General features: G+C 37.5%; 7 protein-coding genes across 12 annotated transcripts; 4 read left to right on the top strand and 3 right to left on the bottom strand.

Moving 5' to 3' along the window:
- LOC105161539 (phosphoinositide phospholipase C 2) lies at positions 696-3,820 on the top strand. The gene is made up of 8 exons (XM_011079254.2): positions 696-1,219; positions 1,456-1,652; positions 1,865-2,000; positions 2,112-2,572; positions 2,724-2,841; positions 2,936-3,088; positions 3,168-3,254; positions 3,348-3,820. Exons 1-8 carry the CDS (start codon positions 884-886, stop codon positions 3,639-3,641), a joined length of 1,782 nt encoding a protein of 593 aa, XP_011077556.1. The 5' UTR covers positions 696-883; the 3' UTR covers positions 3,642-3,820.
- On the top strand, positions 4,520-8,098 carry LOC105161538 (dnaJ homolog subfamily B member 3). 4 transcript variants are annotated; one of them, XM_011079253.2, is made up of 4 exons: positions 4,520-4,808; positions 4,880-5,313; positions 6,512-6,980; positions 7,540-8,098. In XM_011079253.2, the coding sequence occupies exons 1-3, from the start codon at positions 4,644-4,646 to the stop codon at positions 6,951-6,953; spliced, it is 1,041 nt and encodes a 346-aa protein (XP_011077555.1). In that variant the 5' UTR covers positions 4,520-4,643; the 3' UTR covers positions 6,954-6,980; positions 7,540-8,098. The 4 variants fall into 4 exon arrangements, with proteins under 4 accessions (XP_011077555.1, XP_011077553.1, XP_020549618.1 ...); XM_011079251.2 differs by lacking the exon at positions 7,540-8,098 and having other exon boundaries at positions 6,512-7,113; XM_020693959.1 differs by lacking the exon at positions 7,540-8,098 and having other exon boundaries at positions 4,880-5,309; positions 6,512-6,639.
- LOC105161537 (PHD finger protein ALFIN-LIKE 1) lies at positions 8,533-11,645 on the top strand. Its single transcript, XM_011079249.2, has 5 exons — positions 8,533-8,831; positions 8,941-8,973; positions 9,741-9,963; positions 10,699-10,819; positions 11,099-11,645. The coding sequence occupies exons 1-5, from the start codon at positions 8,738-8,740 to the stop codon at positions 11,345-11,347; spliced, it is 720 nt and encodes a 239-aa protein (XP_011077551.1). The 5' UTR covers positions 8,533-8,737; the 3' UTR covers positions 11,348-11,645.
- LOC105161535 (myb family transcription factor PHL7) lies at positions 12,013-13,960 on the top strand. Of its 3 annotated transcripts, none has more exons than XM_011079245.2 (7): positions 12,013-12,143; positions 12,225-12,353; positions 12,451-12,527; positions 12,753-12,795; positions 12,887-12,944; positions 13,043-13,112; positions 13,197-13,960. In XM_011079245.2, the coding sequence occupies exons 2-7, from the start codon at positions 12,248-12,250 to the stop codon at positions 13,629-13,631; spliced, it is 789 nt and encodes a 262-aa protein (XP_011077547.1). In that variant the 5' UTR covers positions 12,013-12,143; positions 12,225-12,247; the 3' UTR covers positions 13,632-13,960. The 3 variants fall into 3 exon arrangements, with proteins under 3 accessions (XP_011077547.1, XP_011077550.1, XP_020549678.1); XM_011079248.2 differs by having other exon boundaries at positions 12,204-12,353; XM_020694019.1 differs by lacking the exon at positions 12,013-12,143 and having other exon boundaries at positions 12,174-12,353.
- Positions 14,825-16,196, bottom strand: LOC105161618 (probable 2-oxoglutarate-dependent dioxygenase At3g111800). Its single transcript, XM_011079355.2, has 2 exons — positions 15,618-16,196; positions 14,825-15,439 (listed from the first exon to the last, which is right to left on the bottom strand). The coding sequence occupies exons 1-2, from the start codon at positions 16,178-16,180 to the stop codon at positions 14,857-14,859; spliced, it is 1,146 nt and encodes a 381-aa protein (XP_011077657.2). The 5' UTR covers positions 16,181-16,196; the 3' UTR covers positions 14,825-14,856.
- LOC105161534 (calcium-dependent protein kinase 13) lies at positions 18,222-23,457 on the bottom strand. The gene is made up of 7 exons (XM_011079244.2): positions 22,370-23,457; positions 20,462-20,605; positions 20,073-20,225; positions 19,471-19,586; positions 19,222-19,389; positions 18,714-18,944; positions 18,222-18,638 (listed from the first exon to the last, which is right to left on the bottom strand). Exons 1-7 carry the CDS (start codon positions 22,995-22,997, stop codon positions 18,492-18,494), a joined length of 1,587 nt encoding a protein of 528 aa, XP_011077546.1. The 5' UTR covers positions 22,998-23,457; the 3' UTR covers positions 18,222-18,491.
- Positions 25,848-27,571, bottom strand: LOC105161533. Its single transcript, XM_011079243.2, has 2 exons — positions 26,450-27,571; positions 25,848-26,367 (listed from the first exon to the last, which is right to left on the bottom strand). Exons 1-2 carry the CDS (start codon positions 27,231-27,233, stop codon positions 26,027-26,029), a joined length of 1,125 nt encoding a protein of 374 aa, XP_011077545.1. The 5' UTR covers positions 27,234-27,571; the 3' UTR covers positions 25,848-26,026.

The following is a 27,973-nucleotide window of genomic DNA, read 5'->3' as shown; positions in this document are numbered from 1 at the left end:
TCGCTAGGAATATCCCTGGATACACTTTTTCCTTATTTCTTCCAATCTTGACGGACCCTTTAGCAATTTCAGCAAATCTTTCATGGAGTTTAAAAGGGGCGAGAGGCAGCTGAACTTTGCAGCTCATCCCTTGCAAGCCGGATCATTGAAGACGTCAATAGTGAAGTGAACTTTATACAAGTCTTTAGTCAATTTTCCGACATTACATTGTCCTTGCCTTTGCGTGAGGTTCCCATATTCCAACGTGAAACTTACATGATGGTCCTCAAGAATGGCACACTGGAAGCCTCCAAAACACAGATGGAAGCTATATTGTACAGTGTTTGCACACTATAAACACAGATACTTATGTAATCAACCAATCATTTCTCATCTAATGGTCAACCACGTTTTAAGTTCACACAAATTAATTCTTTACCTCACCTTGTAGCATGTGGGGTGATTGGAATGGACACTCAAAAGTTGGAGATTAAATAAATTTTGTTCTCAGATGTGCTAATAAGAAATCAAGGCTGTCTGATTGGATAATTTATCCTGGTTAATGTTATCTTGAGATTATTTAAGTCGTCAAATGAGATCATTTGAGCATAAACTATGCACTTGTGGATGATGATGCTCCATGTTATGTTTAGACATTCTGGAGTTTGACTTGATTATGAATAATTAGCACTCAAATTTCATACAGCCAAGTCGAACATGACACGTTGACAGTTTTTCCCGTCCTGAATTGCTCCTCTTCAATCACCTCATTAGTCTTCACCTGGTGATTTAAAAACTTCATGTCATCATTCTCTTCCAAGCTAAAAACATCCCATAAATCACAAGTATTCTCCTTACTCTCTCTATTCAGTGAGTGGCAAAAAGAATAGAAAGAACACGAAAAATGAAGAAAACAGACACGTCAAAACAAACATACAGAATATGTTTTTGTTTCAGAAGGAGATTCAGGGTGAAAGAGGCTGAAGTGCCCGCTGACATCAAAACTTTATTTCAAAATTACTCTGAAAATGGATTGATGGATGTTGAGCATTTGTATAGATTCTTGAAGGAGGTGCAGGGAGAGGATAAACTCACCAGGGAGGAAGCTGAGACCGTAATGGAGACTTTCCTCAATCAACACAAGCATCTGAACATTTTCCAGCGCAGAAGTCTCTACATCAAAGAGTTCTTCCGGTACCTCCTGAGTGAGAATAATTCTCCTCTCTCTTATCCTCCTACGGTAAGTATTTAACTAATCCATGCTGCTTCGATTGATGACTGACACATAATGAGCTTTCGTGTTTATGTATTTTCTTTCGTCATTCTGATTATAGAACATAAACATAAATATTTCCAACTAATCATTTTAAAAGCTTGATAACATTGTATTGTTTACATTCTTTCTGGTTTTGTTTATGTCATGTGTTACAATTGATTCCATAAGTTCATAAATTATGGCTGCTGCTTCTTGTCCAGGTACATCATGATATGACTGCTCCTTTATCCCATTATTTCATTTATACTGGTCACAATTCCTATCTTACGGGGAATCAGATCAGTAGTGACTGCAGTGAAGTACCTGTCGTAGAAGCCCTGAAACGAGGCGTACGAGTTATTGAATTAGATATGTGGCCGAACTCCACCAAAGATGATGTGGATATAATGCATGGAGGGTATGCAAAATCTTTCAGCTTCCTCTAATATATATAACACTTCCTCAGAAATTCTGTTACTGTTCTTGCATCAGTTACTTGAAAAAGACTGTGTAGATATGTTGAAGTGAATGAGAAAAAATTGAAGCTGCTTCGAATAAAATCAAAGAAAAGCCAACTATTATATATTTTGTTTCTATGTGTACATGTTACTGAATGCTCTTCCCTGGCAGGACATTAACGCCTCCTGTGAAACTTATCAAATGTTTGAGTGCAATAAGAGAAAATGCCTTTGTTGCATCAGAATATCCTGTAATTCTCACACTAGAAGACCACCTTACTCCAGATCTTCAGGCTAAAGTAGCAGAGGTGAGTTTGTCTGAGATAATGGACTTTAAGACCACGGGACAGGCATTTCACAAAATTAATCTCTTAGAAGTTTGATATTATTCTGATAACTGTGTTCATGTTAACCTTCAGATGGTCTCTGAAACATTTGGTGACATTCTGGTTGTCTCTACATCAGAATGCTTGCTAGAGTTCCCATCTCCAGAATCGTTAAAGAGACGAGTTATTATCTCGACAAAACCACCAAAAGAATTTCTTGAAACAAAGGGCTCCAACAAAGAAGAAGATGGTAGCATAAAAGTGCATAAATCATCAGAAGAAGCAGCCTGGGGAAAGGAAATCTCAGATTTTGCTGCTACCCTCAGCCGTGAGTATGGAGAGTATCAAGAGGAAGATGATCATCAGGATGAAGATCATAGTTTGCAGCAAAATGTAGCACCTGAATATAAGAAGCTGATTGCAATCCGTGCGGAGAAAATGAAAGGAGGGATTAAAGTGTGGCTAAGAGTTAATTCCCAAAAGGCTCATCGGGTTAGCTTGAATGAAGAAAAGCTCGAAAAAGCTGTTGTAACTCATGGAACAGAAATTGTCAGGTCAGTACAAACTCATTGATTATGGTTCAGTGAAATTAGTATGTAAATAGTTGTCTATTGATGAATGTGTATTGCTTTTGGTAATGCCAGTTATGCCTTTTCTTTTCCTTTATTATAACACCGAGCGACTTATTCTATTCGCTTCTTAAAGATTCACACAGAGGAACTTGATGAGAGTATATCCCAAAGGCACAAGAATTGATTCATCCAATTACAATCCTTTAATAGGGTGGATGCATGGAGCTCAGATGGTTGCATTTAACATGCAGGTCCATTCATATTATCCTGTTGTTCATGTAATGAGAGGCAGAATTAAGATCTCATATATCATATATGCTGATTACAAGAACCATTATTTTCCAGGGACATGGCAGGTCGCTTTGGTTGATGCAAGGGATGTTCCGAGCAAATGGGGGTTGTGGTTATGTGAAGAAGCCAGATTTTCTACTAAATCTCGGCCCCGATGATGAAGTCTTTGATCCTAAAAGACGTTTACCAGTTAGAAAGACCCTGAAAGTCGGTGACATTTTCCATATATTTCATATTCAAATTCTAGCAAATCCCTTAGTTTGGCTTATGAAAAATCTATGTTCAGGTGAAGGTATACATGGGAGAAGGTTGGAATCTGGATTTTCATCATACTCATTTCGATCTGTATTCACCACCAGACTTCTACGTCAAGGTAATCCCACAGGCTTTAACATCTGGAATAGTCCATATCAGCGATCGAATTCAGTTCAGAGTATTTGAATGTGGCTGTTTTCTTGACATGCAGATAGGAATTGCTGGAGTACCTTATGATTCAGCTATGAAAAGAACTAAGACAATTGAAGACAATTGGCTGCCTGCATGGAATGAAGAATTTGAGTTCCCACTAACAGTTCCTGAACTGGCACTGCTCAGAATAGAAGTCCATGAATTTGACATGTCGGATAAAGATGATTTTGGAGGCCAAACATGCCTTCCTGTTTCTGAGCTGAAAACCGGGATTCGAGCTGTGCCCCTCCATGATTACAAAGGAGATAAGTACAAGTCGGTCAAACTACTCCTGCGTTTCGACTTTGTATGAATGTTCTTCACAGTATGCTTAGACTCCAACTCAGGAACAATCACATGATTATCGGAGTTTTTAAGTTTACGGGATGAAATGCGTGATAGACGCAGCAGACTGGATTTAATGTTCGATGCTAGTGGTAACTAAGCAATGTTCGCCGCTTGAGATATGTTTATGCTCAGTTTCAGACAGCCTTTGCAACTTGTGGTGTGGTGTAATTAGAAAATGAAAACTCAAGAATTTGCAGCTGTGTTTCACGTAGCTTGAGTGGAATGGTGATTGATGAGGACTCTTAGAAAGCAGTTGAGACCTATACTACCTCTTTAATTTTTCAATTTTCAAGTCCAATGGTTATGATTTATGAAAACTTTCTTGGAGCTGCACAAATAGCCGTTTCACTGCCAAATGTTGCAAACAAAGTGTGGTTGTATCAAAGGTCATCCCTTCTCTTATGATTTAGAATTTTGGCTTTATCATTTAAACTTTATAAAAATATTATTAAACAATCATTTACTATTTAATATGTTATGGCTATGTTCATCGAATCTTCTAAATTGCATTTACTATTAAAATTTAGAGGGTAGTAAGTGAAAAAATTCTATCCAAATCAAATCTGGTTGAACTTAATCAATTACACGATAAGTGTATTAGAGATTTGTCACTCCTTGAATTAGACGTCAATTACACTAATTATATTTGTCGTCTAATTGATTTAAATTTGAACATACTTGATTTGAGTTAGAATTTTGTGTTCGTGAGTTGGATTTGGCTTTCCTATTCTGGGCCATAGGCCCAACTTTTTGCTCCCTAAAACACCATAAGATATGTTTCTGCTCCCCTACAGGTCAAGCCCATAAGAGACATAAGAGAAAGCAGTTAAATAAAAATTAGTTTTTAGTTACATCTACAACAGCGGAGAGAAGTAAGCAAAGCAAAAATCCCAAATTCATAGAAATAGAGGAAGGAAGAAAAGAGTGAAAGTGGAGGGGGTGATAGATACAGAGAGGAGACGGAGGTATGGGTGTGGACTACTACAAGATTCTACAGGTGGACCGCTCCGCCAAAGACGACGACCTCAAGAAAGCCTACCGCAAACTCGCCATGAAATGGCACCCCGACAAAAACCCTAACAACAAGAAAGAAGCCGAAGCCAAATTCAAACAAATCTCCGAGGCCTATGATGTAATTAGTATCTCTTACCTCTTTTTCGTTTTGTTTATAGTTCGAGTTGTTTGTTTATTTATTTAATCCAGGTATTAAGTGATCCACAAAAGAGGGCGGTTTATGATCAGTTCGGCGAGGAAGGTTTGAAGGGGCAGGTGCCGCCTCCCGGTGCCGGAGGATTTTCTGGTGGTAGGGATGGAGGTGGGCCCACCACATTCCGGTTTAATCCGCGCAGCGCCGACGACATATTTTCAGAATTCTTTGGGTTTACGAGTCCGTTTGGAGGAATGGGGGATATCGGTGGCGGGCAGAGGGCGAGCGCGTCGGGTTTTTCAAGGGGTATGTTCGGGGATGATATATTCGCCTCGTTCAGGAATGCGGCTGCCGGTGCGGAAGGGGGTCCGACTGGTGTACCAAGGAAGGCGGCTGCGATTGAACGCATGTTGCCTTGTAGTTTGGAGGATTTGTATAAGGGGACTACTAAGAAGATGAAGATTTCTCGGGATGTTACTGATGCCAGTGGGTAAAGTGTTGATCTTCTTTTATTCATTGGTGGTTTCTTTGATTTGGTTGTTTGTCTTTGAAAACGATGTATTAGATTTAGTGTTTTAAATTGGCATTATTACCTGTAAGTTGGTCTGTGGATAAGTAGCAAAAATTGGCAATTTTTGGTGTGTGAGAGACTTGACTTGATTGATTAATTGGCATATTAAAAAAATTGGACTTGTTCAGTTATAATTTCTGGAAGAGAATCTCGTTTCGTAACCTTGATATGCTTAGTGGGGTTTAAGACAGATTAGTTACGTCCATCAGCTAAGTATTCTCTTATGTATGTGATGTAGGCTTGTCTGTTTACAGTTGAACAAAGATGCCACACGCACCATACTATATATCCTGGTTAGGGCCTGAATTTATTATGCATATGAAGAAAATACACATGGAGGGGATGAAAGATTCTCCACTAAAGGTAAAAAAGCAAATTTTGCAAAAATAATTGAAAAAACCACTTGATTCCTTTGGGGTTCCATCAATGGAGGTATCTGCCAAGCCTAGAGATAGGTTTTCCTGTATCTGAATTTTGTTATGTGAATCTTCCTTTCATGGGATGTATCAGTTTGGTTTCTTCTATTTATCTTGATTCTAGAAATTCCTTGCAGAAAAGCATCTAATGCAGACCTCCAATTGGCAATTGGTGTCCATGTATAATTTCTCACTAACGTTCTTGATTTCTAACCTAATGTAATTGTGCTCGGTAGTTGATAATGTTCTTGGTCAAGAAATCATTCAAGTAACAATTATGATGATTGGTTCTTTCCGCATTTTGACTAATAATGGCTACAAAATTTAGAAATTCTATCCCAATCCATTGTGTGAATGTTTCAACACACTTTGTGATTGATATATTGGTCATACCAACTAAAGAACATAGCATGTACTTGAGATTGATCAATGCTTCTCCATATTGGTGGTCAATGATGCTTCGAATGAGTTATCTACCTATCAAATTTTGGGGTGCACACAGTCTCGATGGTTGATTTATCCATCTGTTTGGTTTGATGTTCAGTCATTCAGAACAGAACTTGTCACTTGAATGTCAATGTGTATTTTTGTGCTCAACTAGTCTTTTTCTCTTCGTATAATCCAGATATTCTCAGTTGATTCTGTATTTTAGCAGTCTATTAAACAACAGTGCTTATTTTCCATTATTCTTCTGTTGGCAGGAGACCCACTACTATGGAGGAAATTCTTACAATCGAAATTAAGCCTGGGTGGAAGAAGGGAACAAAAATAACTTTTCCAGAGAAGGGAAATGAACAACGGGGTGTCATACCCTCTGATCTAGTCTTCATTATCGATGAAAAGCCTCATAGTGTTTTCAAAAGGGATGGCAACGATCTAATTGCCACCCAGAAGATTTCTCTGGTTGAAGCTCTGACTGGCTATACCGCACAAGTGACCACACTTGATGGTCGGAATCTAACAATACCTATCAACAATGTTGTTGGTCCCACCTATGAAGAAGTTGTTAAAGGAGAAGGGATGCCCGTCCCCAAGGAACCTGGCAAAAAGGGGAACTTACGGATCAAGTTCAACATTAAGTTCCCTAGCAGGCTAACTTCAGAGCAGAAAACTGGCATTAAGCGATTATTAACGTCTTCATGAAAAGTTGTGGTGGAGTACCATACTCTTGTAAGCTTGCATTGTTTTCTTGGTTTGTCTTATTGTGGGCTGGAAGTTATGTGGGGGTTTTCTTTCAGAAACAGTTGTTTAGGTTTTTCCACATTTTTTAGATGTTTATTATCAAAATATATCCTTTTTAAAATTTATTTGATCCTTTTTACCATCAAGATCTGATTGATGTCAAATTGCATGTGTTGGGGCTGATTTTCACTTCTGTCAACATTTATTTTCTCCTTGGCTTTTTATCTTCTTTATTTTTTTCTGAGTTGATAAATGCTGCTCTTTTTCTGTTGAACACTTTCTGATGAATAGATTCTTGCAGTCAAGATAAATATAATTAAGAATTGGTGACATGCCCTTGGCTTTGCTGTACTGGCAGTGTATATGCTATAGTTTCTGGTCAGATCTGTTTAACTAAGCTTCTTCATTTCTCTCTGTGTACTGGTCATTCTTGTTAAGAACCATCAACATGCTTCTGTTTCTGTCAAGTGGCCTGTCAATTGTTAACAATGGAGATTCTTTGAATTAACAATGTTGCTGGCATGGATGCCATTCTAAATGGTTCCAGGTTAAAGAAGTCAAAATTTGAAGTCCACGAGCTAGATTCTGTTGTGTTGTGACTTCCTTTTGATACCAGGACATATATTAGTTGAGTGGACCTCACATTGTCTCTGGAGTTATGCCTATGCCTATGGTTTCTGCTGGCAGCAGGCAAGAAAACATGTCTTGTTTGGTTACTGGTAAGAAGCACAGAAGATGAATGAGAAGGACAGGACACAATTAAAGGATGAAGATAGAAAGTTGGTGTTGAAGATGATGTCCTAGTGGGAACTACTAATTCTGGAGGGTTTATTTGTTCAAGGGTAGCTTTCACTCAGTTTGTGGTAGTTGACAGGGACAATAGTTGGGGAGTTATAGCTTTCATGGAGCTGCAGATAAAACTCTCATCTCTCTAAAACTGGGAATTACACAGTACCCAAACTCATTTTGGTGTCTCACTTACTTAACCCAAGTTTATAGATATTCAATTCAGCTTGCAAATGTTGTAATATAAGATCCAACCAAGTCCATGACCTGGGCAAGTAACAGCATAGGTTGATTGGAATCTACAATATGAATCCAGCAGCTTTTTCTTCACTTTTTGAGAATTCAAGATTATAATTATCAAGCTAAATATAACTTACTTGTTCCCAATCAAGAACTCAGTTAAAAAATAGATTGACAAAGGACATTGGAATGATATGCTCCAATTAGTTCAACAACGAGTCAACAACTATGACTCCCTAATTCAATTAAGCAAATCTTTTATGGCATCGGACCCAAGTTTGTAACTTGGTATTATTATGATTTTACGACCTTTTGGACAATTTGTAATAATTTATTTAAGTAATTGTATAATTTAAAGTTAATCATATAATAAGTGAAAAATTAATATTATTTCATATTTATAAAGTGATGAACATATTTTCTTACTACTTGAGACTTAGACGAGAATGGTTATACTTTATTATTTCTTAATTAATAGTAATTTCAGAAACAAAAAGGGGAGACTGCAGTGCAGAACTTTCACAAGGGTAATACGACGCCGTTGGCTTCCTCGCCTCTTTCACCTGCCTCTGTTTTTTGATTCTCACGTTACATGCACACTCCAACTCTCCTCCCAACCTCCTTTCTCTCTGCGATTTCATACAATTTTTCTCCATTTCTGTATGTCAATTTTAGTATTTACTCAATAAAATTTTAGATCTCGTAATTTATATACAGAAATGGCATCAGTTTCTTTAAGCCTCCGAACTGTGGAGGAGATCTTCAAAGATTTCAGTGCTCGTCGTGCTGGAATCATTCGTGCTTTAACTTACGGTAGTTTTCTGTATAATTAGTATTTATAAAAAACAACAAACGTCTTGGGCTTCTTGGACATAACATGTGACCGACTTTGATGATCTTTTTTCTGTTTTAATTTTCCCAGATGTGGATGAATTTTACGGGCTCTGCGATCCAGGTAATTTGTTTCTAGTTCAGATTTAGTTTAGTTGACTTTCGGAAACTTAAATTCTGGTATTTTTTCATTATTATGTGCCAAAGGTCTTCCTTTTGACTTCGTTCTGATTTTGTAAATTGATTAACGAAACGGGAATTTGATGCTTCTGTTTATTTTGCAAGATTGGTTTTTTTCCTTCTTTTTTTATAAATTTGATTGTTCATTTGGGTAAATTGGAATGAACCAAATAGAAAGTTCATTGCTTTAACCCCCTGCTGTTTAATTGGAATATCACTGTTATCTTATTTTTTTATGGTCGTTATCGGATTTTTGAGCATTTGTTTGATTCTGATTTCGGTTGACATGGAGGTTCCTTTAGCTATTTGGTTTCTTTCTTCATTTACTTTCTTTTTCTTTTGGTTTGGGGGTTGGGGTGGTGGTAATTGTAGCTTTTGGTAAGTCCATTTACAACTTTCAACTACTTTTGTTATGTGGTATTTAAATGCTTAATTTACATTAAGTTGGAGCTAATTTCTTGACAAGTAGAATGTAAATATGTTGAAATTAACCGCAGTTTACTGCCATGAGCTACTTCACTTGTAGCAAATAACCATTATGCAACATATTGCCTTCTTATTAATCAAGACACTTCTGAGAGAAACAACCACTAGTGCAAAATCATTTACTTTTCTGGTCTGTTATCCGATCATATGCGCTTATGATTTATGTTTTGTTAACTTCTTCTGGTGTTTCCTTCATGTTTGATTTATAAATTTTACCTCTTCTAGAGAAGGAGAATTTGTGTCTATATGGGCACCCAAATGAAACTTGGGAAGTAAATCTCCCAGCCGAGGAAGTTCCACCGGAGCTCCCAGAGCCAGCACTTGGCATCAACTTCGCCAGGGATGGAATGAACCGAAGAGATTGGCTTTCACTAATTGCTGTGCACAGTGATTGTTGGTTGCTCTCTGTCGCTTTTTACCTTGGGGCCAGGATGAACCGCAATGAAAGGTAACCTGTATTTCTCTAAAAACTGCATGTTACGCTTACTTTAATGGGGAGTTGATTGGCTGCTTTTCTCGTTTCCTATTTATTTTGTGAACCAGGGAGTGATTAGAAAATCTTGTAGTTGTTCTGATGGCTGATTTGGTTGCAAAGTTTTTGGCTTTCTTTCACTCTATTTATAAATTATTAGTTGTTTTCTGGGCTTAATAGAAAAAATAAAGTTTGAAAATGATATATGGCATATGCAGAAAATGAGGGCTGGAGTTAACTCTGTAAGTTAGCTAAATAAAGTCTTGAAACAATGATCATATGGATGATGCATGTGCCTCTGAGGTAACAGCTTGGGGCAGGTATAACTTAAGATTAAAATACCATGGCAAAATTTTCTGTGAACTGTGTTATTTTCATTTAAGATAGAAATGATAGTTACCAGTATTGCCTCTAAACCTCTTGCAGTTTCCACATTGTTTGTACCGCTCCACTCAAACATTAAGCGCTGCCCCAACTGGGTTCTGACTAAATGAGACATGTATTAAAAGTTATATTGCTGGAAAATAACATTAGGTGTCCTGACACACAGAATCTTCGTGCTAGTTTTCTAAATTCATCTAGATCCTTCTTTACTTCATTATAGATCCTGTATTTCTGCTATGATGTGTATGCTTGGGGAGGGAACAACAAATACGTATCATTTCTTGATGAAAACTCCTGCTGTACATGATCGTTTAACTGTGATTGCAGGAAGCGCCTGTTCAGCTTGATCAATGATCTGCCAACAGTCTTTGAAGTGGTAACAGAAAGGAAGCCTGTAAAAGACAAGCCCAATGCAGATAGTGGGAGCAAATCTCGTGGCAGCACAAAGGTACAATTGCCTCAAGTTTATCTTCTCTTCTTTTTTTTCATTCTCCTTCCAGGCTTTCAATATACTGTTGAGCAAGGCATGTTAATATAATACTCAATTGTACGAAAAGCTTAGTGTCTGAAATTAAGCTGTTAATTAATTATACGGCTGAAGAAGGCAAATGAGTTTGGATTTCCTGAGGAGGTCGTTTAGTTTCCATTTAACTCGTTTTTGATATACACTGATGGTTGCACTTATACACTGAATTAACTGCGCTCATATGATATACTTTATTTGCAGAGATCTAGTGATGGTCAAGCCAAAAGTAACCCAAAGCCGGCAGAGGAAAGTTATGAAGAAGATGAAGATGAACATAGTGAGACACTATGCGGAAGCTGTGGTGGAAATTACAATGCTGATGAGTTTTGGATTGGTTGTGACGTCTGTGAGCGGTGGTTCCACGGGAAGTGCGTGAAGATAACTCCTGCTAAAGCTGAGAACATCAAGCAATATAAATGCCCATCCTGCATGAAGCGCGGAAGGCAGTAGTCGTTACTGGATCATAACTGAGGAAAATAGTGTTCATTCGGTGCTTGACAAAATAGTATAGCAATATTGCTTCTCAACTATTTGTAGTGGATAACTTTGTGATGTTAATAACAGTTTATTCTGAATGGGATAAAGCCTGTTTTCTTCTGTACTAGGTGCTTTATTTCATTGTTATAGCATTTTTATTTAGGAGTCTCAGATTTGTTCTGATGCTACGACATTATATGGCTCCTATGCAATGTCCTTGATGTATCATTAAATCAATGAGGTTAAGTCTTATTTGTTTGTTTATCTTCAACTTGGAAGTATTTGGTCAGTATTCCAAATCAGGGGATATTCTGGCTCTCTCTGTTTCTTATGAAATTGGTATCAATGTTTTTATTTTTATTGCATGGAAGTAATAGCATAAAGAGATCTCGTGAGATTTAAGCAGGTAGGTGACCTGTACATGAAGACACTCCTTTCTTGGCATGTACTTATTTAGGAAGGCCTCAATGCTGCAAGTAGCAAGTATTTGGATCTTGCTGTCATTTTGGCTTCTAGTTGATGGTTTTGAAGGACTTCTAAAATTGGAAGAAGCAAGCATCTGGATCTAGCTGTCGTGGAGCAAAACAAGTTTCTGTTGTAATTTTAGGTATCATCACCAGGTGATACAAACAAGGGAAAGATGATTTTAATGTGAGAAGTCTGAAAACTCTTTCTTATCTTACATGGTATGCTTTGACGATTGCAGACATTTCGTGGTATCTTCACATCTACATCATCTCAACTTAGTTCCCATCGAATGCATTTTCCTGTAAGTTGGTTTTGTAACTTTGTTTTTATTTTAACAGCCTTTTTAACTGAGTATTATTAGCTACTGCCATTGCCTGGCAAGATTGACAGGTCCCTGGTGGCAATATGGGGTCCAATCGTTCCAACGGATCATCAAAGGAGAGGCTAAAATGGACTAAAGAACTACACGATTTGTTTGAGAAGGCAGTCAATCAGATCGGAGGTCCAGATAGTAAGTGGAATATGACCATTAAGTTGCGTTGTATGATTCATCTGCATGTTCTTCTGCTAGTCCTTTCATCATGGTTTTCAATTGTTTGGTCTTCCAGGGGCTACACCGAAAGGTATTCTCAAGGCCATGGCAATTCCTGGATTGACCATCTTTCATGTGAAGAGTCATTTACAGGTTCTCTTTCACTTGCTCTCATAAATTTAATTTTACTAGGATCTTATTTGCCGAATTTTCTACCAAAATTGTTCTGCATATAGTAAAAACTAGCGTGTTATTAAAAGAATATTAATCACATCATGGTATTATGCAAACTGATGGTCAGGTTAGTTCTTCCAAATACTTTATTGCTGCCATATCTGTGTATCTTCCCCTGATTCCTGGATTTCTCTGTTTCAACAGAAATACAGGATGTCAGTTTTTACTCGAGAAGAGGATCACATCAGTAAACCTAATTATCCATCTCTTTTACCATTTCTTTTTCTGTCAACTTCTCTCATCCTTACAAGGGAGGTCCTCTCTTTTTTAACATGCAGGAGGCAAGTTTGAAAGAAGAAGTGCATTAGAGATGCTTCCGAACTTCAGTGCAACATCGTGAGTTTGATCCCAATTACGGCTTCTTGTGTATATAACCTGAATTTCTTATTGGTTCTTGCAATCTTTAACATACAATTCATTACGTTCATGTTTAGGGGTGCTCAACTAAATGAAGCATTATTAATTCAAATGGAAGCACAAAGACGGTTAAATGATCAACTCGAGGTGAATAGCCAAATATTCAGTAAAATTATCTTTGGCTTCCATGGAGCTCTAGAAACAGGAAATTCTGAAAGGGTTGTTCTGCAGGTCCAAAAAAGCTTGAAGATGAAAATTGAAGCACAAGGAAGATTTCTAGACAAAATTATGGAGGAATACAAGAACCGAGCTCCAAGCACCAAGCTCGTCAAGCCCTATTCTCCTATACTGTCACTGCCTTCCCTCAGTGAAGAATCTGATCAATCAAATGGGAAGGAATTTGAATCAGATTCCGAGGAAGTGGACACAAATGAAATGATATCCAGAGATGAATTCCGGGCTCAAAAGAGGATCAAAATCCAGGACAATGTTCTTCCACAGACACAAAAACATCCATCATTCGCTCCTGATATGCCGAACCTGACCATGTTCTCTCTGGATGCAATGCACAACAATCTGTATGCAGAACAAGAAATGGGGTTCCCGTGGAGCATTGGTGCTTTCCCCTCACCCCTCCAGCCCGCCATTTACTACCCCACGAATTAGCCTTTGTTGCAGTAAAATAAATGAAGTTGCAGATATCGTGGCAATATGGACATGGCTTGAAATTAATGGTCAATTTGTAATGCTCTAAATAATGACCATATATATATATACATATGATACGTTGTGAAAGGGTTGGAAGATATCATATGTCTTGTCTCTTGATAATAAGAATGGGCTTTGTATTGTAGTACGTAAAATATTCAGGATTAATCCTCATTTCTACCTAATCCCGTGATTATTTGTTCGAGGCATGTAACTTCATATGTAATTGTTGTCAAAAGCTAGTGCCAATTTATTGTTTAAGAACGTGACAAGTTAAATATATATAGTCGAACTTCAGTTTAAATAGTATGTTTACATTTCAATAATATCCTTATGACAATATTCGTATGTTAACCAAACTCTTTGCATAGATGAATTACAATAGGTTGATATGAGTTTTGTCATAATTATAACTCTCTAATTGTTTGAAAAATTACAAATATCTCTTAAAATTACAAATATATGATAGATCCTTCCTATAGTGGGTTGTCATAAGGGGGTATTCGTTAGAATATTTGTATTTATAGAAGAGTATTTGTAATTTTTTAAATAATAAAAAGATATTATATCTATGACAAATCTCATAAAAATTTATTGTAATTTACCCTTTAAAATAAAGGCAGGTAAACACACACTCACCAATCTTGCCATAAAGTGTTTACTTTATTGTATAAGAGCTTGGTATAAAAATTAGTACATGTTAATACAGTGTTTACTTTGTTGTATAAGAGCTTGGTATAAAAATAAAACTTTGTACAAATTATTGTTACACCTGAATAACTAATACCACCATGGGAGGTGGTATAAAATTAGTCCCGAGGTTGCACCAAATGTGAATGACCATTGCACCCTTGAAACTGACTAAAAAATAATAATAACAGTAATAATAATAATGATGACAATAATCAATAAAATAATATTTTATTGTCTATTAAATTTTATAAATAAGGGTTCGAACGTAATTTTTCTACCAGAAGCATGTTGATGCATCAAAGTAAACATTTGATATATTTTTGATAATATGTACATATAAATAAACATTTGACTAATTATACAGAATTTTTTTATTAATCATTTAGTAAAAGAATCTTATCATTCATTTAACACAATTTTCGAAGCAAACTGGCCTTAACGTCATTATTGGAGCACAATAGAAATGAAATTAGGACTCATAGCAATGATATTATTGGTGGAATGTGAGGAGTGAATCAACTTGGGACTTGCCGGAAGGGCCCCTGGTCCTGATGTACAGCCTGTATTCGTCAAATGTCATGGGTGGATAGAGTGGCGGATGGTCCTTTGTCACCAGCTGCTCAGCCGGCTTCATAAGTATGTCGCCCTTCGGATTATAGAACAAAGCCAGCGACACTCTCTCTTTCACCGAATTCACAATCACTCTGTGCTCCACACTTTTGTAATTTCCATTGCTCACCACCTGGAGCTGATCCCCTAAGTTAACGATGAAAGCATTAGGAATAGGGGTGACAGTGAGCCAACGGTGGCGATGGCGGACCTGTAGGCCTGAAACATTTTCATCGGGCAAGAGAAGGGTGAGGCCACCAGGGTCGGAATGTGGGGAGAGACCGAGTGTGAGTTCCGGTTGTGGGCATTTGGGGTAATAGTTAATTCTCATGCATGCACTCATCTCCTCTCCTCCGAAGGCTTCTTGAAGATACTCCTCTTCCAACCCAAGATTGCTTGACAATATCTTCATCATTTTCTCACCCACTTTAACCACTTCTTTACTGTACTCTCCTACCAATTCCCTTCAATAACATTCATTTCATTTTATGTTAAGAAATTCTAAATCAACTTGGGTTTGAGTGAACTTGAATCAATTAAATGACAAGTGGACAAGTGCAATATATTTATCGTGTGATTAGTTTACAGTTCATGAATAAAAATGATTTAAACATATCAGTATTCATATATATATATATATACCTGCATGAAAGTGGGAAGCTAGGCCACTTAGTCTGGTCCCTCATCCCCAAAGGAAGATAATGAAGGAAAAAATAATCGCACCAATCCAGCTTTATCCCCTTCTCCACCCCCACTCGGCTTCCGTACCCCTCATACGTTCTTGGAGTATTCGCGTACTTCTGCTTTTCCTCCATTGGCAGCTCGAAGAACTGGCGCCAGACGTCCCGGGTGCGTTCCATCAGCTCCTGCCTCACGCCGTGGTTCACCACCTGGAAGAACCCCCACTCACGGCAAGCATCCTTGATAAGCGCGGCAGTCTTTCGCCGGAGCGACATGTCGTCGGAGAGTAATTCCTGCACGTCGATCACCGGAATATTAATGTTAACCTCAGTGTCGATTGAGTCGAGAAAATGTGGGCGGTCGGAGGGTTTCTTGACGTAGCGTTCTGGAATGCGGGTTAATCCGGTTTCTGAGAGATGTTGAACCCGGATGACAGGTTCGGGCCAGCACTGAAGGCAGTTCATCATCATTTTGGTGGAATGAAGGTGAAGGAGATGGAGAGTAGCCCTGGGATATATGTACATAGAGAGATAGAGAAGTAAGGAGGGGTATTTGTAGATTGATTTTCTATTTTATTTAATATATATGCATATAAATAACGTAATTTTTGTACAACCTCCGACTCAAAATAAAAAATTCAATCTGGGGATATTTTGGGGTTAAGGGAAAATGGTATGGCTTTAATGTGGACATGAAAGATCCATAGGCATGCATACAATCCAACGTGAATTTCACGTGTGTTTTATAGAATTTGTTATATTGTGACAAGTCAACCAAAAGGGCCATGTAATGGTGTGTGTATGTCTTCTCGGGAAATTTTAGTTGGAATAAGTTTGGTCGAATTTGAATTAATTATGAATATTTCGTATTATTAGTATAGAATTTATAGAAAGTGACCACATTTATAGTTAATTTGATTCAACCAAATTTAAAGTATCTTACCATACAACCGAACGTAAATTAAAGTAAAAATTTGGTCCATGAAGAAAAAATTCTCAATCATATCATCATATAATATATTCACTCACATGCACTCATTGTGGTTATTATTGTAAGTAGTTGCGATCGGGGTACGTACTTACGTTGGTCATTCACCTTAATTTAGAATTTTGAATCACAGACAAACGGAGAGCATCGTATTCAAATGCGATTTTTATCATCCATCTCCAATCAATCAACTAGCTTCATATGCATGTATTAGCTATGTCCCTAATGTCGGTAAAATGGAATTCAGATGTTATCCGTCGAGACTGAGGCACTACTCACGCTCTACACCACCACTTTTTAATTTAACTTCACTTATGTCTCAAATTACACTGTGGCAGCAACAAAAGGAAAATATAACTATATCCCATTTTTGTTTAATTCAAAAAAAATTCAATAAATTAAAACCCCACTTAATTACAATTCTTCTAGTTAAACCACATAAAATTACCTATTTTCTTGCTAAAATTCAAGATTCATACAAATTTGAGGGTATTTTCGATGAGTTTATAAATTCTTTAAAGCATCTTATAATATATTTGAAAATTTATAAAATTCTATAAAGTATTTGGTTATTTTTTCTTAAGAAAAGAATCTTATAATCTCACAAAATAAGATGTTGAGAGTTTATAAGCTCTTTAAAAACAGAAAAAGTAAGAAATTGACAACTCATATATAAGATTTTAACATTTTTCTCAAATAATGGTACGCAGATCTAAATATGTTAATGGATGTATATCCATCTATTTGCCTGTGATGCACACAAATGACGTCTCACCTCGATTTGAGAAAATTAACGAATATATATGACTGTTAATGTATTATGTATTGTCTAAGTAGAACTTAATTAATTAGGAGTAACAAGAAATAATTTAGACACATGTATTTCATGTTGGTTTATGAATCTAGATCATTAATCAAAGGCTTGACTTACTAATTCATCTCTATAGCAAAAGAGCTTTCAGTAATTTATATATTAATTATGTTTGGTGAAGAATGTGGGCCGGAAACATTACATCACATCACATGAGGGTAATACTGACGCAGGTTAAAAATGCTTAAAGATAATATTTTTGCCCGACATTACACACTTTGGCCTGAGTGTATATCACGTGTTAAATTTCCCGAAACCATCACAAGCACGTGCCATTGTTAGTCATTTGCCTCATAGAAGACATCACATTTAACATTTGTGTCAAGAAATTAAAAGATCATGTCTCATACTGGAGCTGAATTTATATTTTTCTCACTATAATGTCAGAATAATTCCGGGACAGGTTAAATCAATCATGATGGAATAGATTAATCCTGCCTTCATGTCGCAGCACCAGAAAAATCCCAAGAAAGAAGAGGGATAGTCTACGTACCTCTAGCTTTGTTACAAATATGGGATGGGTATCTGTTGCTGTTTTTGGTGAGACACCAATTTCATTATCTTTTTCTCCAACTGCGTGCATGTATCTGTCCCAGTCCCACTAGTGTTTGCTTCTTTATATTAGTGCAGGGATATTCGAACTAGATAGGCAATATGATAACAACGAAATTTTACGACCAAAAGCTTCAATAGTGAATACACATTCATGCGCTGCGCTAGTTTGGTTCTTTGAACAATTACTTACTGCAGAGTCGAATATCACATTTCATTGTCAACAAGAAGCAATTGGTGAAGGATTCAAGGCTAGCTAATTAGATATACTTGCCTCACCCATAATTCTTATAAGCCAACAATCAAGTCGAACCCCGTTTAATGCAAGGAAGGCCGCAAATAATGACAATGAAGGTAAGCTCAATACACATGGACAGAGACATGATAGCTCATACAGAGGAAAGAAACAGACAACTCATGCATATTTACTCACCCAAGTTAACAGAACCATCTTTCATCAACTTTATGCTCAAACTATTGAATCTCCCTCTTGAGTAATGTCGAGAAGCCTTTCTCCAGTCTGTCCCAGTTTTCATCATGGCCACAAATTCATCATAGCTGATACGTCCATCCTGCATTCGAGATGAAATATAGTGAGAACAGAAACGTATAGTACCCCAGCTAGATGCCAGAGAATTTATTTTCACCTTGTCTGTGTCAACTTCCTGGAAGATATCGTTTGCCACATCTGTACAATCATCCACTCCATCTTCCATCAAAGTGTCTCGAAGCTCATCAGGCTCAATGTAACCATTCCCGTCTTTGTCAAAGTAGGAGAAAGCCTTGTGGAGATGTTCATCATTTGCCATCTTCTGCAGATGAAGTAAAATGGCAAGGAATTCGCCATAGTCCAAGGTCCCTTTACCATTTGTATCCACCTGTTGGCAAGAAAAATTCAAGATACCCACTGGGAGGCATATAAGATATGGTTCTAGTGACACAACGTGTTCTCAGCAAAAAACCTTAAGGCAAAAAGAAACAGACATTCAGCCAATTTAATAGTTACCTAAAAATAACAAGTCGCAATTATTATTTTATTATTACACTTAAGTGGTGATCTTGATAAGCTGCAGCAACAGTTATCTTAAGAAGTACAAACTTATCAAAGTGAAAAGGTGTAAGCATTGCTATTGGGTTATGAAGTCACAGACTTACGGCTTCAATGAGCATCTGTACTTCAGAGTCAGCCAGTTGTGTGTTGAACTTTAGCAGTCCAGCCTTTAGTTCTTGAGTTGAAACGACACCATCATTATCAATGTCTATCTTAGTAAACATCTCCCTGATACCTTCGACTTCTTCAGTAGACAAGAAATCAGCAATGACCTAAACAAAGAGCATGATTGCACACTTTTCAGCAGACACTATAACTGCTCAAAATTGATAAAGGTTAAAGCTTCAACCAACCCTGAGAGCCTTCCTCTTGAACCGGTTCATCAAGGAGAATTGCTTCAATCTTGACTTGACAACATCCCCGAGAGGGACATTTGGAGCCTTCTTTGCATTTTGAAGCCAAGGATGTTCTGCAAATGCAAAAGTGTCCAGTGACAAAAGAGGTGGATATTTGCATAGGCTAAACACCGAAAATAGGCCCACAGATACAGCAAAATAGTAGATACTAAATCATTCTAACATAAGTTTTACCCAAAAAATAAACAACTTAAGAAACATAAATTACAAAAGAATGCCTACACTTTTACATACACAAAAAACGTGGTATTAATTTGTTTTGGTCCAGAAATTGCTACTAATCAAGCACTAACAAGTTTACGTATGTTTCAGGTTATAGCATATGAACCTATTAAACAGTATACACTGAGTACCTACTTGGGTCTAAATGAAACAACATGACAAATTTTCTCTCACAGTCAAAAAGAACCCAATTTATTTTGTTACACAATGTGGTTCCAAATGATTATCCCTCAGCAAAAAGGACTTGGTTATTCATTAATCATTAAATGCATTCCACAAGTTATCAGAAAAAGCAAGTGGCTGTAAAGCTAACATACCAAGAACTTGCTTTGCAGTTAGTCGAAGCTTAGGATCTGGCTCTAGCATCTGTCTTACAAGGCTCTTGGCACTCTCTGATATACTTGGCCATGGTTCGCGCTCAAAGTCTATTTTGCCACGTATGATGGCCTGGGCAACACCTTGTTCAGATTCTGTGTAAAAAAAATTGCTATAAGATATTCATCACATCATGTAAGGATATTGCGCATTCTACTGATACGGAGCCACTCATGAGAAAAGAAAATCAGAATTCATTACCAAATGCCAATGTCATCTCATCTAAAACAGTATGGGAGAAAAACATCGAATTTAAAATTATGCAAACTCAATAGAAATGGCAAGTAGAGGAACTGAGAGAAAGCGAGAGAATACAGCAAGTCTAACTTACCTGCCCAAAATGGAGGAACTCCGCACAACAAGATATAGAGAATCACACCAGCACTCCATATATCTATTTCTGGCCCATAGTTTCGCTTGAGCACCTCTGGAGCCATATAATAAGGGCTTCCCACAATTTCAGAAAATCTCTCACCTGAAATGCGAGAGTTAATGTAATTGCATCAAAATAATGTATAATACGATCGATGAGGTAAAAGAATATTCTTGAATTACAACCATCAACATAAACATGGCTGGAGAGAGAACTTCTGGAGAAAGCACACCATGACATCAAGTACCCAATAACAAAGGAGTTTAAAAGGTATTCACAAGATAAAAGACCTTTCAGAAGTACAACAAGATTTAATCACACACGACACGTGAAGGTTAAACAACTAGATTGATAACTTTATAATCCTGATACGTAATTCTTGGTGTAACCAGCTTGCACTCATGTACTTTTGTCTGTGTTTCCGCAGATGTTATACAAGCTCTTCGGAATCAAAATGGCAAGCAAAATATTAAAGAGCACAAGCTGACCAAATCAATTTTTTTTTCCCATACTTGGAAAAGGATAAGCATATAAAAACACTTTCTTCTTATCAATGTCAGTAGTTCAGGAGATTATTGTGGTGTGAATACAGGTTCCTTACTCAGGTACCAAAGGGGAAGAGGAAGCCTTCATTTCCCACCCAAAACTATATATAGACAATACTGAGCATCTAGATTTAGGCGTCATAAATTAGAATGTTACAGGCCCCAGCAAAAACCCTTCACAGCCACCTCCTTATGATCCCCGACCATTGTGGTTTCCGTGTCATCTCATGGAATATGTAGAAGTGAAAGGCCAAAGTGCAAGTGAAAGCCAGCCACTGAGAGTTCACAGCTATAGACTTCAGCCAGAATGCAGCATATATATGATCATCTTGCTTGAGATTTTGCAAGTTATACAGATATTAACAATACAAGTGCCTGAGCACAGGACACGGCAGCTAAAGTACAGTTTCTTTCTTTTGGGTGGAGGGGGTAAATTTCAATGAAACTGATAAGACCAACAAACTGAGAATGGAAGCTTGGGTTACAGTCGAATTAGAGGCAGTGTGATTGGGCAATTCAAAGGGAATATGGTAATGAGCATGAGAGAAATGCAAACCGAGATAACAAAACGGATTACCAATAGGGAAAAAGGGGGGATTTTGGGGGTCTCATTGCAAGCAACCCCTTGGTTGCTCATATATATACCAAATTCAATTTGGGGTGCCCCAACATTCTGATACTAGATAAGCATAATATGATTGCAAAAGTTAACAACCACACAGTTAGGTGTATTATGCACCAAATGTCTGATAATGTAAAAGATAATAAAGGAGAAAAACCAACTATAAGCATATACACATGTGACTTCTATCGTGAACTTAATTGAAAGTATATCCATTATAATGGGAGTCAATTAATGGCATCTTTGGGGAGGTACCCTGCTGCACAGGCGCACAGCAATATATATTTCAGAAGATGTTTAAAATAAGGTAATTTGGAACCAGTCGTCCTCCTTCTGCCCCTAAGGAACTGAAGCTATTGTTAATTTATTAATAATGTAATGGAACTACATGATTTTGCATCCTAATGTTTCAGGGTTAGATTGCCTAACTTTTCCATTTTAATATAAGTATATTATTTGTTAGACCACTATCTCTTAATCATTTTTGGTGCATTAAGTCCAATCAAACTATAAATGGTATCTTCTAGTTAGTACATCCCTCAAATTACAGCAAATAAACCACAGAGGGATACACTATCATGTAGATAACGCCCTATCCAAATCTGCAAATAAGCACAAATTGACATCTATACCACATTATCCATAGACGTCAACAGCAATGAATTAAACAAGTAATTCAACTATATGAGTTTAATTTACCTGGCTTGAAGAAGATTGACAAGCCGAAATCAATTGCTTTAAGAGGCGAATTCTCCTTCTTATTTGCAAACAAAAAGTTCTCCGGTTTCAAATCCCTATGGATCACCCCATGCTTGTGGCAAAGCTGCACGACCTCCACGATTGTCCTCATCACTGCAGCCGCCGCCCTCTCAGTGTAATGCCCCCGTGCCACGATCCTATCAAACAGCTCGCCACCCTCACACAATTCCATCACCAAATGCACGGCATTCTCGTCCTCACACGCCTCCTTCAAGCTCACAATGCTGGAATCCTTGGGCAAGTGCTTCATTATGGCCACCTCTCTCCTCACATCCTCCACATCCACCGCGGTCCGCAGCTTCCGCTTGGATATCGACTTGCAAGCTAGCAGCTCCCTGGTTTGTCGATCAATGCACAAGTAAGTGACACCAAATTCACCACGACCTAGCTCTCTATCAACTAAATATTTCTCCTCAATGTTCTCCTTCTTAACATCCGTTAAAACGGTGATTGCTTTCTTAACATTGGCGGAGGATTTGTCTTTACGGCCGTGATCGTGACCAGAGAAATTAGAGGACTTGACATCTTCTCTAGCAACAGCAGCCGGAGATCTGCAGCAGTTCCCCATCAAAATCGGGATTTAACAGAAACACCTTAGAATCAAGCAAAAACCCTAAGTCTAAGTGCAGTAGGCGGGGTTCCACATGGTAAGAGTGTGAAACACTATCTGCATTGAGAGCAGATTAGAGCTGAGGCACTATAATGTGGGTGAATTTTCACAGAGAGAGAGAGAGAGTGATGAATGGATTTGTGTGTGTGTGTGTGTGTGTGTGAAAGGGGAAAGGGTTTTTTCACTGTGCAATCAGTGGTGGGTACGGTAACGGCTCAGATGCTCTTGTACAATAAGAGATCTTTTGAATTTTATATTCCGTTAAAAAGTACTCTATTTGTGTGTGTGTGAAATGTGTGTGTGTGTGTATATATATATATCTGTGTGAGTGTCTCTATGTTTGTGTCTGAATTTTGTTTCAGTGAAGAGTGGGGGAACGGAACGGGAGGTGGGAGGCGCGCTGCTTTTTGCAAGTGCTGCCACAGTCTCCAGGTGCGGTGCAGCCAAGCTTTTAGCTGATATCGCGTTTTAGGATGGGCTTATGAAAAATGTGATTAGTAACATAAAAACTTAAATTCGGTATTTATTTATTACAAGCAAAGGGGCAAAAAGTCCAAATTCCCCGATTTATATATAACCAAATTTTGGTAAAAGTTTAGGTTAAGGAGCCAAAAATGCATATGCATTTCTCTCCTCTCTCCCTTACTTTTTATGTATACTCAAAATGAAGTTTCATCAAATATGTACTTGTGTTCTAAGGATTAAGAAGATAAGAGTAATTGTGTTGATGTGTGTGTTCGCATTACTAATAATTAACAGCTCAGCTCTTTCTTTTAACTTAATTCTTAACCCTGTTGTGTGGGCTTTGCCCAATAACTGCTTGTGGGTTTAACAACTCATTAATCACTGGACCACAACTATACCTTTTCAGCCCAAATTCGCCCTTTCCTTATTTTACAGCCCAATCAACACAACACCCCTGTGCCTGTGCTAATTACTAAAATTTTAATTATTTCAGGAACATAAAACAAATTTTGATAAATGCAAATTGCAGAATACGGAAAATTGATGTGTATATTGTTAATGCACATTTATTTACAAGGGTTAAAAAAGTAATTTTTATATATATAACTCGTACAATAAATACATATATCCTACTATACTATATAATTTTTAACATCATTATAAATACCAAAAAAGTTATTTTTAGAGAGATGGACTATTCATTGATTTTGACCCCTCATACACACCAAAAAAATCCTTTTGTAAACCATATTTTCACCTGATATGCAATTATATCGTAAACAAAATTCACGTTTCATCTTAATCACAACCACATCCCAATTACTTTTTCCTTTATTCAATTGAGTATGTTAAGAAAGACGGAGTAGGAAATAAATACATATATCCTTATACCTTATCGTAACCTCAATTCGATCATAATTGCCATTTTCCTTGTCTTTTACCAACACATCCATATCTGACCAAGATTTCATATGCATGCAATTTCGGGTCTGATTTTCCTTTCCTCTACCTCCTGTCATCACCTAACACGTATAAATACGATAACATGAAAGATTGAGCAAAAACGATGTTGTAAAGACATACGGATGAGTACACATACATTTCTTCAGGATCATAACAAGTAGTAATAATTTGTCCCAAATAATTATTTGATAGGTATATTAGTGACAAAAGTAGTTTTCTCCCCGTATTCGACAGGTATATAAGAAAATCCACATGTTAAACCGACAAAGTTTATTTAATAAAATTGTAGGGAGAAAATAACTCAACGATGCAATTCAAATTTCTTTATATAGATTGGATCCATTTCTAAATTGAATTTATCTTAACCCTACTCCAAAACTATACGCACAGCGCCACAACACTTTACAATAAAATGAAATTATTTAGAGTATGTATGTAGATATATGCATTAGTTCATAATTCCTAATTTTGTGATCTCCAATGCATACACACACACACAGAGCGGAAGGAAAAAGGTTTTAGTTGCAGTAAGGCGGTGGAGCCGCCACCAGTTCCAAGAAGAAGGCGATTTTCATCCGACCAAGGAGGAGGCGAGAAGTGGATGGTAAAGGGAATAAGAGGAATAATGGAGGAGTTGATGAAACAACAGATGGAGATGGAATATGAAGCGGAAAGAAGAGAATGGAGGCATTGGAGAATGAGAGGATGATGATGGAGGGAAAAAGAATAACAAAGGAAAGGTAGAGAAGAAGCCAGGGATGCCCTCATTACACCTCCCTTCAACAAACTTACAAGACAACCCATGTAAATCTATATTATTTAATTAGATTGCTTATGCATCCAGCCATGTTAAAGCAGGATGAATCCAAGAATACAAATTTATAAAAATGAGTATGAAATACTTGTTGTGATTGCTTTCCATTTATTTGGTCAAGAGTCGTCTTTTCAATGTGATTTTACATTTAACCTTTATATCTTAAGCCCCAATTTTTAGGTTGTATAACATTATAAGCTCCACCCAACAACATTTTACGGCACAAGTTGAATAAGTGAAGCAATGGAGTTCAGATCATCCGCCATTGACTTTTTTTATTTTAGGAGATATGGATCTCGTCTCTCTTCCGCAGCCTCACATAAACAACCTACAAGAAATTTTGCTTTGGAATAATGTTGTTTAATTAGAATTCCAGGTTTCAGCTTCCTAGTGACAAAATTATTACATCGTTCCAGGCATCCCAGAAAGACCTCAGCCAGCAGTATAAGTATGAAATGAACTAGCACCCACTAATCTACAAACCATGTGGGAACAATCAAAGCAAGCTCAACCTCTGTATCTCGGGTCTCAGACGATCAAAGTAGGTTTCCATAGCAAGAAACAACTTGAGTTCTATCCAGTTAATCATATTCCAACAATTAAGAATTACAAGGGAAGTAGACGAATGTGGATAATTATTAGATGAAGCCAAGTTTTCGAGTGATATGAATGAATTATACTACAGGGTTTCTCTGTCTTGACTTTCATCTTCATTTGAGCACATATTCCTAGTGCTACTAGAGAATTAGAGGTAACAACTGTAAAGTAGCAGAAGCTCGTCGACCAACTGTTCTAACAAGAGTTCAAGAATTTCTTGTCCAAACTGTTGGCATATCTCCTCAAAATCTTCAAACTTCATCATCACCCCATGCATCCAATTCTCTTTCACATTGTCGTCTGTTGGACTACAGATTTCTTCCACCATTCTTTTGTAATAACAACTTTCTTTGTTACTCACTTTCCTTGGATTTTTCCCTGTAATAATAGCTCTGACCTCACCATCATCAGAATGTGCACTACTTGAATATGGACTCTCAGAGTTGGCAACTTGGGATGGCTGATGTTTCCTTGAACGCACTTTTCGGGCTACTTGTGCAAGAGAGCATAAACCCCATGAAAAAACAGTGGAAATAAAAAGGATTTCAGTAATTAAACAGTACAAAAGTACCTGGTACAGAGCCTTCAGGATGCACTTTCTTCAGACTACATCCAGAATGCATCTTGTTCTTTCTCTTCTTCATACACTTTGATCCCATCAATTCTTCCTTAGAATTGTTCACTGACTTGAAAATTGGCCTTCTTTCCTCCGAACTTAGCCTTTTCCTCCCCTGAATTTCCTTCTTCTGAGATGTTGTCGCTTTTCCAACTGACCGTCTCTCTTCCTCCATCTCCAGCTTTTTACTGGGCTTTTTAGCAACTCTTTTCTCATGCAAAACTTTTTCAGTCTTTTTCCCTTTCTGACAATTCACATTAGGCCTTCTCCTGATGACCAGCTCTTGTTGGTATTCTGCAGTTTCATCTACTTCCTCCAAGTATAGAACTACACTAGTAGTTTCATCATCCCTTCCGTCACAAAACGAAACCGATGTTCGGACTCTCCTGTGCTGATGATGCCCTTTTCTTATGGGATCAAAATGTGAGAGAAAATCAATGGAATTCACAGACCTGCTTCTGAAGAAAGAACCCAATGTTGCTTCCTTGGGAGCTAAAGGGGTGTTGGGTAATGAGTCCAAGCCCATCAGTCTTGCCACAACTCCTGGACTTGATACTGCAGCCTGTTTCACATTTTCCACAGGTGTCAAAGATTTTTCAGCCTTTTGATCACCAGTTTCTCTGGTACTGGACTCGACCAATTGATCCGATGGGTGCGTTGGCAAGCTGCCGCTGCACAGCAACCGCCGTAAGATGCCTGAGTAACATTTAGTGGAAGCTGCGTTAGCTGAAGTTGCCATACACAGAAAGTACTGAAAACTTAAATTGTAGGTGTATGGATGCAATTAGAAATGATGAGTCTTGAATGACAATATAATTGTAGAGTGGGCGGGTGATAGTTTTGAATTCTGAATATTGGGGCTGAATTTAGGTCTTGAGGAATGGAAGTGGATGAATTATTGGAGAGTAGAGATTTACAGGAAAGAATAGAATTATTATTATTATAGCAAAAAAGCAAGACTGGAATATTTGTATTCACATACAAATATAGGAATCTGGAGGTATGAAATTTGGGAGTGTGCGTGTGTGCACACTGTGAAGTCGGTGTTCTTCAGGGGGATTTTGCTCGATCCAATGCAAAGGAAACAAGTAATTAATATACAAATTTAACTGTTGATTCAATTTAAGTGTGAACCAAGTTAAATTTATTGCAAAAGTTTAGTATTACATAGTCACCTTAAAATGGATTAGTATATTCATTTTACTCTGCCTACCTTTTTGCAGATAAAAGAAAGTCTTGGAATTGTTTTTTCTCGATATTTTGCTATATGTGTCTGTACAATGGGTGTCAGGAAATGTTGACCAGAATAGCGTTTGTTTTATTCGCTATGCACGCAGCCGGAGTTGTTGACTTTTGCTACTGGGGAATGGACTGAGTCCACACCATGACCAGCCACACAAATGATGTGGGTAGGGCTGTTAAATGATATGACCCCACAAGGTCCACTCACTTTCCAAGAATTTGTCAACTATAATATAA

This window comes from Sesamum indicum, linkage group LG5 (genome assembly GCF_000512975.1).
Source record: "Sesamum indicum cultivar Zhongzhi No. 13 linkage group LG5, S_indicum_v1.0, whole genome shotgun sequence".
Lineage (NCBI taxonomy): Eukaryota > Viridiplantae > Streptophyta > Magnoliopsida > Lamiales > Pedaliaceae > Sesamum > Sesamum indicum.
Note: the sequence above shows the minus strand (reverse complement) of the source record. Positions and strands in the feature narration are given on the sequence as shown.

Coding starts and splice junctions, on each gene's coding strand:
- LOC105161618 (XM_011079355.2), bottom strand. CDS start 16,180: ATGTACATATATCCCAGGGCTACTCTCCATCTCCTTCACCTTCATTCC. Junction 15,440..15,617: donor AGCTTCCCACTTTCATGCAG/GTATATATATAT, acceptor ATGTTATTGAAG/GGAATTGGTAGGAGAGTACA.
- LOC105161534 (XM_011079244.2), bottom strand. CDS start 22,997: ATGGGGAACTGCTGCAGATCTCCGGCTGCTGTTGCTAGAGAAGATGTC. Junction 19,390..19,470: donor TCAAGAGGAAGGCTCTCAGG/GTTGGTTGAAGC, acceptor CTCTTTGTTTAG/GTCATTGCTGATTTCTTGTC. Junction 18,945..19,221: donor TACAGATGCTCATTGAAGCC/GTAAGTCTGTGA, acceptor TCTTGCCAACAG/GTGGATACAAATGGTAAAGG.
- LOC105161533 (XM_011079243.2), bottom strand. CDS start 27,233: ATGGCAACTTCAGCTAACGCAGCTTCCACTAAATGTTACTCAGGCATC. Junction 26,368..26,449: donor TCCTGAAGGCTCTGTACCAG/GTACTTTTGTAC, acceptor TTGCACAAGTAG/CCCGAAAAGTGCGTTCAAGG.
- LOC105161535 (XM_011079245.2), top strand. CDS start 12,248: ATGGGGTCCAATCGTTCCAACGGATCATCAAAGGAGAGGCTAAAATGG. Junction 12,354..12,450: donor TCAGATCGGAGGTCCAGATA/GTAAGTGGAATA, acceptor TTGGTCTTCCAG/GGGCTACACCGAAAGGTATT. Junction 13,113..13,196: donor GGTTAAATGATCAACTCGAG/GTGAATAGCCAA, acceptor GTTGTTCTGCAG/GTCCAAAAAAGCTTGAAGAT.
- LOC105161537 (XM_011079249.2), top strand. CDS start 8,738: ATGGCATCAGTTTCTTTAAGCCTCCGAACTGTGGAGGAGATCTTCAAA. Junction 8,832..8,940: donor CATTCGTGCTTTAACTTACG/GTAGTTTTCTGT, acceptor TAATTTTCCCAG/ATGTGGATGAATTTTACGGG. Junction 10,820..11,098: donor AATCTCGTGGCAGCACAAAG/GTACAATTGCCT, acceptor CTTTATTTGCAG/AGATCTAGTGATGGTCAAGC.
- LOC105161538 (XM_011079253.2), top strand. CDS start 4,644: ATGGGTGTGGACTACTACAAGATTCTACAGGTGGACCGCTCCGCCAAA. Junction 4,809..4,879: donor AAATCTCCGAGGCCTATGAT/GTAATTAGTATC, acceptor TATTTAATCCAG/GTATTAAGTGATCCACAAAA. Junction 5,314..6,511: donor GATGTTACTGATGCCAGTGG/GTAAAGTGTTGA, acceptor TTCTGTTGGCAG/GAGACCCACTACTATGGAGG.
- LOC105161539 (XM_011079254.2), top strand. CDS start 884: ATGAAGAAAACAGACACGTCAAAACAAACATACAGAATATGTTTTTGT. Junction 2,573..2,723: donor CATGGAACAGAAATTGTCAG/GTCAGTACAAAC, acceptor CGCTTCTTAAAG/ATTCACACAGAGGAACTTGA. Junction 3,089..3,167: donor CAGTTAGAAAGACCCTGAAA/GTCGGTGACATT, acceptor ATCTATGTTCAG/GTGAAGGTATACATGGGAGA.